The sequence below is a fragment of the Chaetodon auriga genome, chromosome 10 (genome assembly GCF_051107435.1).
Source record: "Chaetodon auriga isolate fChaAug3 chromosome 10, fChaAug3.hap1, whole genome shotgun sequence".
In the NCBI taxonomy this organism is placed as follows: domain Eukaryota; kingdom Metazoa; phylum Chordata; class Actinopteri; order Chaetodontiformes; family Chaetodontidae; genus Chaetodon; species Chaetodon auriga.
In genome coordinates, this window is record NC_135083.1 from 10,166,533 (window position 1) to 10,179,010 (window position 12,478).

The following is a 12,478-nucleotide window of genomic DNA, read 5'->3' on the forward strand; positions in this document are numbered from 1 at the left end:
TTGCAGACTGTGTAATTTTGAAAACATACAATATAATATAGCGGCTCTGATGATCACCTCTGGCACACAGGGACCACAAACCGAATATGCTGCAGCTGTAGGATGATTCAGGTGATGTAGAGCAGCTCTGTGAGGTTGAGGTTAGGCGAAGGCACAATCATGTGCACCCGTATTGCCAAGGACAGTTGTGATTGCAAACATTGCCGTTTCCTTGCAGTGACCCACTGTAAGCTTTAAGAGGGATTTTAGAGCGTTGTTTAAACTGGACCTTGTTTGGCAAAATGCATCAAATCACCTTTGATTTTAATTGTTAGTTTTAGTGCATCACAGCTCAAGTTGCATAGGATTTTCAACTGGCTGTACCCAAAAAAGTACACAATCTACTATAGTTTCTAAAGCTGTAGGTATGGATATGCTTTCTATCAATACTTTCCATAAAGGATAATCTGACTGCTACAGCAGCAGTTGAGTAGTTTGAATCTACAAATGGAGTTGAGCTAATCGATAACAGCAGCCAATAGTAGGTAATGAGGCTGTATCAAAATGTGGAGTCTATTTTATGCCCTGCCAATCTCTCACTTCATCAGCCCTCCGCCCCCCAGCACCTATTAATAATTTAGTGGGAATGAAAGTTAATGTATGTGATGAAAAATGCATAACCTCATGAAAACCTATAGGAAGAACTGACCTTTCAGTTGTTGACGTGCCTGGTGCAGTGCACTTGAAAACCTGCTGTTGTGGATGCTTTGCAGCTCTGCACATGAAAACCACAAGTCTCACGTGTTTCACAACTTTTAATTTCCTGCAGTGATAGTGCACCAGATAAAATACAGATGAATACAAATGCTTTGTTTTATAATTGTTTGAAATTGCTTCACAGATTTCTACATATCCACATTTGGTGTTTTTAGAACACCTGCTGTACCTTTGTTATTTCAGACACTGGCAGAACTCTAATCAAAACGGGTGTTTTGTAAGCGTGTTTATAATTCCTGGGGTCATAACAAATTCTAATTAGGCTTGTAGCCATGCCAGACCAAACTCTCATTGCAAACAGGAGGGTAATTATTTCCACTGCACAGTATTATTGACACACACAAACTTTTCTTTTGATTAAAAAAGAAAAAGTAATCAGTCTTTGTATGGACTATAGTGCTTGAGGAGGCGGTAAGGTGATCTCCTACTTAGCTGTGGAAATGGCAGAAAGGGTATGATGGTGGGCAGCACCACATGATATGGACAACTCAGTAATAGGCCTCATTAGATGCCCAAAGCCCATGAAATGTGGCACTCTGTTTCCCATTAGGCTGAAAGCACAATGATAAAAAAAAAAAAGCTCATCATAATGATGAAGGATAATTGTCAGGCAAGCAAAGGGATATATATATATATATATATATATATATATATATATATATTCATATTTTATTATAAGCAATCAATTAAAATGTTTTGCATATTATCATAGACCATACATAACAGAATACGTATACTGTATTAGATCATACACAATGTGCTCCTACAGTATGGTTCATTTGTATATATACAGACAGACTTTCCCCCCTATGTTAAAGACATACTGGTGTAGTTGAGAGTTAAACTAAGGTTCTGTCAATGCTACTTTCATTTAGCTTAATCCTGAAATGTAACTACTTCCTGTTAGTAAAATATTAAGTCTACAGGACCAAAACGCAACCCTAAAATTTTCACATTTTTAAGTAAAAATGTGTCGGCTCTATTGCTCTCATAATAACCCTCATTAAATTAAAGGAGAAATATCCAATACTTTAATAACTTTCCAAATTTCGTATGTCCAAATGTTTGTGTCAGCACACTGACTAACTTAAGTAGCATCTCAACATTAGCCGACAGATTAACCATTGTCATACACCTGTAGAGAACAAAAAGAAAGGTCTGTTTCATTAAATATTTATTAAAAAAAAAAAAAAAAAAAAAAAAGTAGAAACATTATAAAGCCTCTAAAACAGGAGCAGGGACATTTTTTGTTTGTTTGTTTGTTTAATTTAGGGAGCTAGTGTACTACGTTCTGTGTCCTGCTAGCTAACTGCTAATAGTATCTTTTTAGCTAGCTACTTAGAGTTAGCCGGGAAGCTAGTTTTAAGCATGAACTGATTATTTTGAATTTGATCAAGACAGAGCGGCAGTCTGTCATCGGGGAGGTGAGCTTCAATTGTGAGTAACAAAGACACACCATTTATATTTACACTTTCTTATTCTACTCAAATAAAATTGGAAAAATGTAATTCAATGCATTGTCCTCCAAGGTGACAAAACAAGTGTGTTTGTGTGTGTGTTTTTATATTCTCTTGCAGTATTGGAAACGATCATGATGAAGTCCTCGCCTCATCTCAGGCTGCCTCTTGTCCTCCCACCAGCCATGACTGCAGTGCCATCTTGTGAAAGAATCAAGTAAGTTCATTTGAATGCTTTGCAATGTTGACACAATGAGCTTGCTTCCCTGAGTGCTTAACAGGAAGTCTGTTCAGAAGTACATTTTGTCATCTGTCAGTACTGATTGTGCAGATCTTATATTTTGAGACAGTGTAGTGAGAATGCAGGGCTCTGAGGCAGGAGCCAACACAGAGATAGACAGAGATCCTGCAGCATCAGTAGATGGCAGTAGCATCACACCAAGGCAAAGGAGCTGATTTGAAAGCCTTTGCATGAAATCATATCTTTTGTAGATAAATAACAAGTAGCCTTAAGCTGTTGTAAACAAAATACAAAACTGCAATTATCATTTATCAGATGCTGTGTGTATAGGCAACAAGAGCTTATTATACGATATTTGAATTTATTTAAATTCATTACTTTCCAGGAGGGTTACCGTAACGCTGCATGTGAATCAGTGGGTGTATCGCAGATGCTTGGTATTTATCAAAAAGTGCATCAGCTCAGTTAATTCCCCCTGGTAATAAAATGTGTCGGCTCTCCTAAGTCACACTCATAATTAGAGACTGAGATAAGTTGTAACAACTGCGAGATGCCATAATTCAGTCACAGATTTAGAAAGTGTAATTGCATTTTGCCTCTTATCTAACAAATTGGATTCATCCCAGAGCCAGGATGGAAATCCCCATCTTCGGTCATGGAAGTTTGCGTGGATGCCGTCGATTTTCAGAGCTGTGACAAAGCTAAGGAGTTGGGAGGGGTTTCAAAGCCAACTATGGGAGAAAACATGACAGATGCTGCCTTGTCTTGGCTGCGTGCACAGGAGTTAATGGTGTGAGCAGCATTTTAAGCTGAGGTTTGCTGCAAGGGGCCCAGGGCAGCGGGCAGTCACTTGACATATGAGAGGTTATTAGAAACATTTACATGACTGTGCATTTGAGTGCAGAGGAGAAATGGCAGCACTGAGGTCAGGTTAACCCCCCCCCCCCCATGCTCTGTAATGTCATGTTGAGGCTACCTCCGCCTGACTTACAAAGATCACAGCTGAATCAACATGTTGTTTTTGCTGTAAATTATACACAATGCAACGGCAGGGTCCCTGTCACTTTAAGCAGCATACAGCGTATTTCTCTCTGCGGTATGCGTTTAGCTGGAAACTTATATGCAGTCCATTGAACACACAACATGTCAAAACAAAAACGTGAAACCCTCATGTTTTGTTTTGTTTCGTGTTTTTTTTTTTTAGATATTGTGTGCTCAGTATGTGGCGGCTGTGCATCATTTCTGCCTTTTGCAGGCATTGTGTGATCTGCCAGTCTCATGTTAGCACAGGATATTTGTGCAGAGCTTTGGTCTCTGCATCCTGCGTGCTCCCTGCTGCCCTGATGACCAGATGGGTCAGCGGCTGTGTAGTCGAGGCTTTGCGGGCCCCTTCTGTTCTCTGTGTGGCTCCACTCGTGGGATCAAAACCCCAGAGACCACAGTTATAGAAGCTGGATCATAAGGTAGATGGCTTGCAAGCTGAGCTGAGACATGCACACACGTATGCATTCAGTGCACACACAGGTACATGGCTTCTTGCGTGGCAGAGAGCGTACGTGCACACATGAGGACGCGTGTTAGGTTTTACACTCCTGGTGGAGGAGACGGACCTGTCAGAGGGCATAATGTTTTACTGATTAACAGAGAAATTAACAGAGGAAAATGTGGTTTTTATTCAATAAGCTAGAAGCAGACCTGATCTTTTATCATTTCAGACAAGCTGTTCAGGAGGCTTACATTACTGAAGTGAGATTTTTCTTGCCATGTCATGTGGAAATTTAGTCAAGTCATCTTCAACTGTTATTGCAGTCCATTAACTCCATTGTGAAGATACATAATTGATGCAGCCTTTGGGTAGGGTTTAATCAAATGGAGAGTGCTCCACACTCCACCGCCAACTGAAAAATGAGACACACAATCCTCAGCGATGTAGTTTGCGTGGCGAGACTATAATTCACACTTTGAATTGATTTATAATCATTTGACTGCACACTTCCTGCACGATGCCCAAAGCAAAACTCGTAGCTGTTAAGCCTTTAAAGTTGGATTCATGTGAAGGATTTATGTGCCTGAATTAGGATGTGTTTTAAGAAGAAAGACGAAATAAAAACATCACACCAGACAGCTGTTTCTACTAATCTACTCCCAAACAAGCAAACAAGTGTGGTGTGTGATTTATTCTCTGTACCTTTTGGGTTTTCAATTTCATTTCATCTTTGTTTGATGTGGATTTCTATCACTCACCCTCAACTATCCATTTCCATTTCAGTATTTTGTTTCTCTTTAGGCATTTACTTTTCTTTGAAATAACAGTGATCTGTGTGGGATGTGGAAACGCATTGTTTATGCCATGCTCCTTGAAATCAAGGGCTTAGCTCTCTAGTTAAATTTCCCAGCCAGCCAGCACTTATCTCTGTCAACTCCTGTTCAAGCCTCAGACAATTTGCCTTGGTTTAAATGCTATTGACTGTTGTTTGTGCCTTGAACCTGAGCTGTGATTCAATGTTAAAAATGTGCTACTTTATTTTCTACAAGCTTCTAAAAGTGAGTTGCATTTTTCATGCAGCCAAAGCATAACAAATATGCAACATATTCACGAGATGTATGCCAGCGCTCGGTACTTCTTTTCTCCATGAATGCATTTTTCTGACAGGGGAAATTGGGGGAAAGCAGGAGATTAGTGCACCTACTCAGCTGCGAATTCTGAAGAGCATTCGTCTCACTCAGCCGTCTTAATAACACAGCAGTCAATTAAAATCCATGAAGTCAGATATGTAATTTTCAAATAATCATTAACTGGGGGAAAGATGAAATTAGAAGTTTGCATATCGGAGAGATGGAAGGGGAAGACAGCGAGAGAGGCATAACAGTCATTACAGTGGAGGCAACACAGACTAAATCCCCCAGCCAAAGATGAGTGAAGATAAAGGAGGTGACTGAGCTAATTGTGTACTGTCAGAATCCATATCTCTAACGACTGTCAAATGAGCAAATTTCAAATGTATCCTCTCCACCCACCCAACTCCCCCCAGGAGTAAAAGTGGGGAGAGAGAGAGAGAGAGAGAGAGAGAGAGAGAGAGAGAGAGGAATAAATACCAGGAGACACTAATGTGATGAGAATGATGCCTGGTCTCTTCCGCTGATTAAAAATGCAATAACGCTGTGGCAAACACACACACACACACACACACACACACACACACACACACACACACACACACACTGTGCAGCCTAAGCAAGGCAAGGAGTATGTCTGTGGAACCACAGATATGAAATGGCACCCAGTGACCCCAAACTAATTTATTCACTCAGAAAAGGAGGAACTGTATCTTTTTCTTGGATCACTCGTAGTAAAATAAACAACATTTCAGCTGCGGAGCCCGTTCGTAGAATGTACTCGTGATCTTCCTTTAGATGATAATTAGTGCCTATGAGCAGATGTGGATGTTATGATTCATGTCTAACCAATGGCTATCTTACTGTACCGCTAATTATAAAATATTAGTGTCACTTTGTGCTGGTAACAGTAACTGGCCTGATTTCTTGAGAGCAAACACAAAGGAAGAAGGAAAATGCTGGTAAACAAAAAGCATCGCGAGGAGGTTTCGAGTACAAGATGCAGCGGGGGAAAGGATAAGAACAGTGAAGAGTGTCTTTATCCACCCCACGTTATGTCGGGCCTCAGTTGGTTACTGACGGGAAGCAGATAAGGTTTCACTCTGGCTGGAGTTGGATAATTGGACATTTATGGAGAGATAGGAGAGCCCAGGGCCCAGGAGCCATGAAACAGAGCTAATCTAGACTCAGCATCAGTAAATTGTCTGTGAAAGAGCGCATCAGGAGTTCTGACAAGATAAGGAAGGCTTTCTTCAAAGGCAGAGCTGGACCAAAGTGACATGAAAACTCAGATAGAAGAAAGCCTGAGTATTTGGTGCTGGGACTTCTACATGTCGCATGAGGCGCACGCTGAAATGTATGTTTCATGTAGCAGCTGTGTCACCTTGTCAACCAAACTGGGTCACGCAGACTTGTAATTCTTCACAGTTTTCAGGACGGTTTAGACAAAATTGTAAGCAGAAAACTCTTGGCGAGCCTGCACGGTCTATTTTTAAGAGTCTAGAAAATCTATTGTTCAACTTCAAATGTTCCGTGCATAAAAACCTGCGACTGACAGTCGTTAGTTTGAAACATTTAACACTCCTCCTGGTGGAGTAAGCCTTGCTCTCAGTGTACCATGATTAGTTTCCTCCCTTTGATGTTTTCTCCATTTGATTCTCACAGGAAACTGCTGCCTACAGAACAGGTGCATACTGAGCAGGTGGGCCCTTACGTAGGAGCCTTGAGAGTTTGGAGCCGGAGCAAACCATACCTCACGCTATTTGAGGCGGGTAAAAACCATTTCTGAACATGCCGTGTTTCGATTTCTCAATATTTTGTGCATATCAAAGATCATGTCTCTCAAAGTCAAGATCCAGAATGCCATTTGCTGCTTTAGTCTTTCTTTTCTTTTTGCTGAGCTGCAAATCTAAACTCTGTTCAGCCCCTACTGATTACTTGCACGCAGACACTGACACACACAATTAATTTGGTGGGGGAGAGGCTAGTCTTAATTGGGCATAAGTGGGATTTTTCTTGGCTGTGTGCAACAGAAAATGACAGACTGTGCGTATGAGAAGTAAAGACCATCTGGTCCCACAGGAGCTGAGAGAGATGCCAGACAAATGGAAAGAGAAACAAGAGAAAACCTGCGTGGGTAAGGATCTCATTCTCTCTCTTTCCCCTTCTCATTCGGTCTCTCTCTCTCTCTCTCACACACACACACACAGACTAAAAATCTCTTGGTCATACAGTATATCATTTGCCCATGTAACAGCCTAGAGGGAGATGTTTACTGTGTGAAGAAACAGAAGTCTCTCATGCATGGCCTATTCATGTTTTTATATAATAATCAATATTGAAAATAGTAACATTATGCTTGCAGGCAGGCACAGGAATAAAGAGCGGTTAGCTCGTAAAGGCCCGGTCATCAGCAGGACAAATTGATCTGACATGTTATATTATTCATGTAGAGGACGGGTGGTGAGACTTGGAGGGAGCAACAGCGAGAGAGAAACAAGGGATGAGACAGGGAGAGCAAAGGCTGAGTAAAGGAGTCAGCTCGTGGACATCCTCTCCTCTCGCAGGGTCTCATCTCCTCTGCATGACAGCGCTGCTCAGCGAGCTCGCTAATGTGCCCTGTCATGGGGGTGAGACAGTAAACGAGCACATGGCATTTCCATCAGTTTACAGAAACCCATAAACAACGCAGTGATTAATAGTACTTATTCATACATCAGTTTAAAAATGCATCCTGCTATGAAACACACACACACACAAACACACACACAAACACACACACAAACACACACACATGCACAGAAATAACTATGATGTGCTGCCTGGTTTAATTGTAGAAAAGATAACAAAATGATTTTTATTACATGTTCATAAGTTGACAGACATCACAACATACTTGCATGACTGCTCTGATATTAATGCTTCCCACACCATAATTAGGCATAATATACCCAATACGAAACTATATAAAACAAACATGCTTGCAGATACAGCGGGGGTCAAGTCAACAACAGATTAAAGCCATATTCCGTCGTTTAATGAAATTCAGTTCTGGTAAAGGAAACAAACCGCAGAAGGATGCTGAAGCTCATTATCATTTTCAGAATTTATTTCTCTCTTTTTTTTTCTTTTTTTTTTGTTTACATCAAATAGAACAGACATACATTGGCACATGCAAAGTGAACACTTTGTGGTGCTTTTCATTACCATCCAAATCCAATTGAACAAAGACTGGATATCTATTTTTGTACTCCAAACATGAAAATACTCTCAAATATTTACAAAAAAAATATACTTACAATGCCCATCACTCCAACATAATAATCATTTGGGACTGATTTGAGTCGGTAAAACAAAATACTGTATGTGGCAGAGCTCGCTGTTCAAGGTAATTAAATCAACTGCAAGAAAAAGAGGCACAGAAGAAAATCACTTATAAACAATACAAAACAGAAATCAGATAATGGGAACCCCAAGAGAATATGGCTTTAATGACATTTCAAAAGAAAATATCTTGAAAGCAGATTCACTGTCCTTTTTTTTTTTTTTCGTGCGGTCGTCCTCGTTCACAGTGACCCCTTTTAGCAGGCAAGTTGTTCTCTGTTGGAGAGACGGGGGCCACAACACAAGTTTAAAACCTACAGTTTGGTTCGTGAGGCCGACCCAGCCACACTGGCCTACAGCTGTGCTAGCCTCTGTCAGGACTCATGTATCATGTCTGGATGAAGGTTGGATGCTATCCACAGTCCTGGAGTGCATAGGTACTGCAGGTGGTGCTGGGATGCCTGCGCTCGCTCTCCTGTCTCTGTCTGTCTTTCTCTGCTCCTCTAGAGCTCCCCTCCCTTTCAATCACAGATAAAGGACAAACACCATTCATTTTCAAGCAGATCAGATCCTGAGGTTGTTGTAACTCACATATGTTTTCTTGGTCGCTTGACCTGAGAACAAAGTGGGGGAAAAAAAAGAAACAGTTTAAGATTTACTTTGAGCATTGCTACAACCAAGCAGAAGAAGAAGAAGAAGAAGACATGCATCTTGCAGAGGCAAACAAACCGCTTTTGTAAACTCATCCTACTGTGCCGTGCATCCTCATCACCAGCTGTGTGCAATCAGTAGCAATATTTTCTAGCCTAGTGTATCATTTCAACTCACAATGCCCCCGTGTAAAGCCTTAGTTTCTATTTTCAGATGTTAACTAGTGATAAAAAGACACAAACACCGCACAAGTGAGCACCGAACAAATGCTGGGGCATGCAATGTGATCTCAGTCTGGATTGCCATGGAAACATATCGGACTGTGGCTGAGTGCCTAGGTGCTGTGTGTGTGTGTGTGTGTGTGTGTGTGTGTTTGCGTGTCCTCCTGTAATACGCATCGTTATGAGAGCCAATTTGAATTGCAAACCTACAGAGGGAAGGCTTTTTTTTTTGGAATTGAGGTCATCCTGGCTCGCCATGACTTCTGTAAACAGGCTGTTTTAGGGTAAGAGGTAAGCTTGATGTTGAGGTTAGTCCTTGGTTTAGGTTGATTTTAGGGTAGGAAGTAAGTCTAGTGCGCTGTTCTTTCTGCACGCTGGAGAAAGCCGATGTGCGTTTCCTTAATCACAAACATTGCTATACATTGCCATTCTACTGCTTTAATGTTGCTATGGCGACCAACTCCCATGAGCAACGCAATTAAAGTCGCACCGTTTCTTAACAGCTGCATTTTGCAGACTTGGCCAGCAAGTACGATGAATAAAACATTAGTAAATGTACAACAGATTCTTCCTGTTAACCATAAATACTCTTCAGGAAGATCTGAAGAATACACTGTGTGTGTGTGTGTGTGTTTGTGTGTGTGTGTGTGTGTGTGTGTGTATGTGTGTGTGTGTGTGTGTGTGTGTTTACTTGTCTGGGATTGAGACGTACTTACGCCATCATCTGAATTTGTAATACCAAGAGCTGATTTTTTTTTATCTCATCCCATAACTTTTTAAATCTTTTCTCAGGTCTTAAATTTCAAGTTTACTTCATTTATATAACACTTTAAAAAGCAAACAGACAGACAAGTGTACACATACATGTATAAGCATAAAGTCATGTGTGTAACAGATGTGGACATAAAACAAGATTTAAAACAGGAACCCGAGCAAACATTGGTCAGATGGTGACGTCATGTCCCTGGCAAAAAATGGTTCCAGTTGGACGCCAATAACTGCAATGTGTTTATGAGGCGGGCGGCCAGATGGTGATGTCGTTTCCACGTCCAATAATGGTCCAGTCAGACCCTCACTTATAAACCAGGAGATATTGATCATATTATTGCAATAAAAAAAAGCTAATTATTTCGTTTTTGTTTTTCCTTAAATGCAGTGACATTTCGTTGACATTTCATTTGGTTGTGAAATGGCGGCGATCAGACGCCCACGCTGTGACGGCCACGCCACGCTCAAAGACTAGTAGTACTTAACGGCTATTTTTTTAAATCTAAAAAATATGTTTATGCCATTTAAATGTATCTGCATGTAAATTAGATTCCTGGCTCATCATTTCAAGTCTTTATCCAAGCTGTCTTTGATTGCATATGAGAGAAGCTGGCCCTCAGGGCTTTCCGGCTGGAAGTCAGGTGACGTAGTGCAAAGAGTGACAAAGTCGCACATAGGAGGAAGGTGGTGGTGGATGAATGTGTGAAACACAGGAATTTCACCCGGGAGACTGAGGTTCATGTCCCATGTCAGTCAGTGTTGACTGATTATTTTTAGACGTAGCTGACTTATTTATTTTAGCAGTTTTTAGGATGTTTAAGGCTGCTGAATACATGCTGTGTGCAGAAACTTTAGTAATGTCCTGGACGACTGCACAAGTTGAATTTGGAAACTAATTCTGGAACCATAATGGGACATCGTGATTGGACGTTCAAACAGCATTCATTCATCATCTCAGTGTTTGCTGGGAAGTTTAAGCACAAGTCAAAACCCAACAATCAGCTACAAATAAAAGCAGGTTAAACACAATTAAAAGCCAGAGAATAAAAGTGGGTCTGAAGGTGCATCTTAAAAGCATCGACAGACAGCCTGTCTAATGGCTTCCGGCAGGCTATTCCACTGCATAGGAACAGAAAAGCCTTGTCCTCGGCTTCTTTTCTTTCTTTTTTTTTTTTTTTTTCTCTCTACGATGGAGGCGCAGCCAACATGCCACGGTGGCAGGATCTCAGGGCTCTGCTGGTGCTGTAAAGGGTGAGACATATGTAGGGGCAAGACCATGGAGGATTTTTTTAAGTTTATCCTGAAGTGAACGGGGAACAAGTGTAAGGACGCCAGGATAGGGTTTGAATTAGTTGTAAATGGAAGTCTGAGAGATGCCTAGGTAGAGGGAGTCCAACCTGGATGGTGTGGAGTGACTATTTCTAGATCAGAGGGTGATGGTTGGACCTGACAACGAAATTCACCCGGGTTTGTTTTCTTCCCACAGTACTCTTGTTCATGAAATGAAATTGAACTGAAAAGCATTAGTTTTGGTTGATCTGTGGTGACATTTAAAAAAAAAAAAAAAAAAAACGTACAGGAAGCATTTCTCTGATTCGCAGGTTAAATCCTGCTGTCTGTTCGAGGTGCAATCATGAAGATATTACAGCATATCAATATCAGTGTAAATCTGTTGAACTGCTAATGCTCTTAATCCTATAAATCACTCTGAGCCATCGCATACAGAGCTGATGGGCCCTGAAAGGGAGGTATTTGGCGCTCTGATGGTTACAGGAATTGACGGACAGTCTCCAGGGATGGTCGAGGCACAGTTCAGGTTTCGGGGCGGTCATGCAGATAAATTCGCCATTAATAAATGTCACTTCTCCTGCCGCTAAAATAGAAGGGCAAGAGGAGGAGAGGATGTGCAGGGAGGGGAGACGAGGCGAGAAGACGTTCGTGTAGGAGAGACAGAAGGTGAGAGACGCACGGAGCAGATGACACCGCGCACTTTTGGGACGGCCTCTCAGAGACCGCGTGCCTCGCTTGGGGACGTTTTGATGTGCTGCTGCGACAGATGTTTAGGTTTCACCCTCAATGCATTGCTCATTGAGCCACATGTTTGACTGGCAAGTATTTGCTCCCCGTCCCCTGATAAACTTGCATCAGCTCTCTGATTTATGTGTGCGTAACTCACACATTCAGTCGCACACCGATATACACACACTGAAAACCGCACGCACGGTTGCACACACTCACAGTTGTACGCGTGCACACATGCGCAAGCTCATTCAGCTCATGACAGATGAGTGTGACAACTGTTTGGGTGTTTGGAGAAATTCCCGGGAAAATCTGTCATCTCATAGGCGTAATTCAAAGAGGGGTGGAGGGGCTGGTGCACCTGTGGGTGCCATGATCGCTCTATGTGATTAGAAGCATTGCGGGAGAGGAGGCCTTTGGAGCCT

At 41.6% G+C, this 12,478-nt stretch overlaps 1 protein-coding gene across 1 annotated transcript in view; it reads right to left on the bottom strand.

Annotated features, from left to right (window-relative positions):
* Positions 1-8,152: 8,152 nt before the first annotated feature.
* The window catches only part of LOC143327591 (metabotropic glutamate receptor 7-like), a 62,943-nt gene continuing 58,617 nt past the window's right edge, over positions 8,153-12,478 (bottom strand). The window contains exon 10 of the mRNA XM_076742031.1: positions 8,153-9,008. Within this exon, the coding sequence (XP_076598146.1) occupies positions 8,959-9,008 (50 nt within the window). The 3' untranslated portion in view covers positions 8,153-8,958. The remainder of the gene's footprint in view (positions 9,009-12,478) is intronic.